Consider the following 1,600-nt stretch of genomic DNA (forward strand, 5'->3'; position numbering starts at 1 on the left):
CCAGAATAAAATTAAACATTATGCTGAAGAATTAATCCACACAATAAACCAACTCAATCTCATAGATAGATGCAACCTAATGCAGTAAAAAAAAAAGGCACAGTGCTTTGGTCGGTTGAGCTTAGTTGTGTCGTTTTTTCGTGGCCAGGTGCGTTCCTAGCTGTTCCAGCTCTCGGCTCCGCGTTCCTGACCTGCGTTGCCAGCAGGATGGCCCACAAGCAGATTTACTACTCGGACAAGTACTTCGACGAGCACTATGAGTACCGGCATGTCATGTTACCCAGAGAACTTTCCAAACAAGTACCCAAAACCCACCTAATGTCTGAAGAGGAGCGGAGGAGACTTGGTGTTCAACAGAGTCTAGGCTGGGTGCATTACATGATTCATGAGCCGGAACCACATATTCTTCTCTTTAGACGACCTCTTCCTAAAGATCAAGAAAAATGAAGAGTGTCTGAGGATTGCCAGTGGAATAGTTTTCAAATTTAATGTGTATATGTGTATATATGGTAGTATTCAGTGAATACTTGAAAAATGTACAAATCATTCATCCATACCTGTGCATGAGCTGTATTCTTCACAGAAACAGAGCTCAGTTAAATGCAACTGCAAGTACATTACCATAAGGTGTTTAAAATAAAATTTCTTCCAGTCTGTTTTCTCTTTATAATATAAATGACTGTTTGACTTTACCTGTTAATTCTGTTTAATAAAGTTTTCACATTGCATTAAAAAAAAGGCACAGTATACCTTCTCCAATGTGCATGAAATGTTCTCCAGAATAGATGACATTTAAGGTAACAAGACAAACATTAATAAATATAAAAAAACACAGAAATAATACAAAGCATCTTCTCAGACCACAATGCTACAAAATTTGAAATTAATAACAAGAGGATGTTGTTGTTGTTAAGAGCCGTCGAGTCGTAGGTGACTCATAGCAACCTTATGAATGAAAGACTTGGACACCTGTATAAATTTCGTCCTTTCTCCAGGTTCATAAGGTTTCCAGAGATAAGCTATTACGGAAGTGGATGCCACTCCTGCTTCCAAGCTTGTTTTAAGTGGGGAGCTCCACCAAACACTGTCCACCACGGGTAACCATTCTCGCATTTGACTCATTAGTGTCATAGTGTTTGGCTTCACAGTAACCACGAGTTACCTCTGTACAAAAAGTGGACATAACAGGGTATACGACCTAGAAGAATGTTTCACAAAAAACAATTAAAAGCAGGCCTGAGGGCCGTGGAGTAGAGTCACCCACCTTTGGCTTGGGAGCATGACTTTCCGTCCAATAGGCCAACTGATCTCTCTCTATTCTGTTATTGTTTTTTTTTAAGTGCCGTCAAAGGAGGAAAAAACCCCAGACATTTGGAAGAGTGTAATTCATCACATTAACAAACCAAAGAACAAGAACTACCCGATCCTACCATTGAGGCAGAAAAGGTTTTCAACAAAATCCAACACCCTTTCCTGATTAAAACTTTCAACACAATAAGAATAGAAGGGAATTTCCTCAACATAGTAAAGAGTAGATACAGAAACCCAAGAGCCAATGTTATTCTCAGGGGAGAGAGATTAAAGGCATTCTCTTTGAAAA

The 1,600-nt window shown here is 39.2% G+C and overlaps 1 protein-coding gene across 1 annotated transcript; it reads left to right on the plus strand.

Moving 5' to 3' along the window:
* The first annotated feature begins 207 nt into the window (after nucleotides 1-207).
* LOC102845800 (cyclin-dependent kinases regulatory subunit 2-like) lies at nucleotides 208-447 on the plus strand. The gene has a single exon (XM_006899533.1). The coding sequence runs from the start codon at nucleotides 208-210 to the stop codon at nucleotides 445-447; it is 240 nt and encodes a 79-aa protein (XP_006899595.1).
* The last annotated feature ends 1,153 nt before the right edge of the window (nucleotides 448-1,600 follow it).

The sequence above is a fragment of the Elephantulus edwardii genome, unplaced genomic scaffold (assembly GCF_000299155.1).
Source record: "Elephantulus edwardii isolate Elephantulus edwardi_28Jun2011 unplaced genomic scaffold, EleEdw1.0 scaffold00260, whole genome shotgun sequence".
NCBI lineage: Eukaryota > Metazoa > Chordata > Mammalia > Macroscelidea > Macroscelididae > Elephantulus > Elephantulus edwardii.

Excerpts from the sequence above, each read along its gene's own strand:
- LOC102845800 (XM_006899533.1), top strand. The coding sequence starts at position 208 with ATGGCCCACAAGCAGATTTACTACTCGGACAAGTACTTCGACGAGCAC.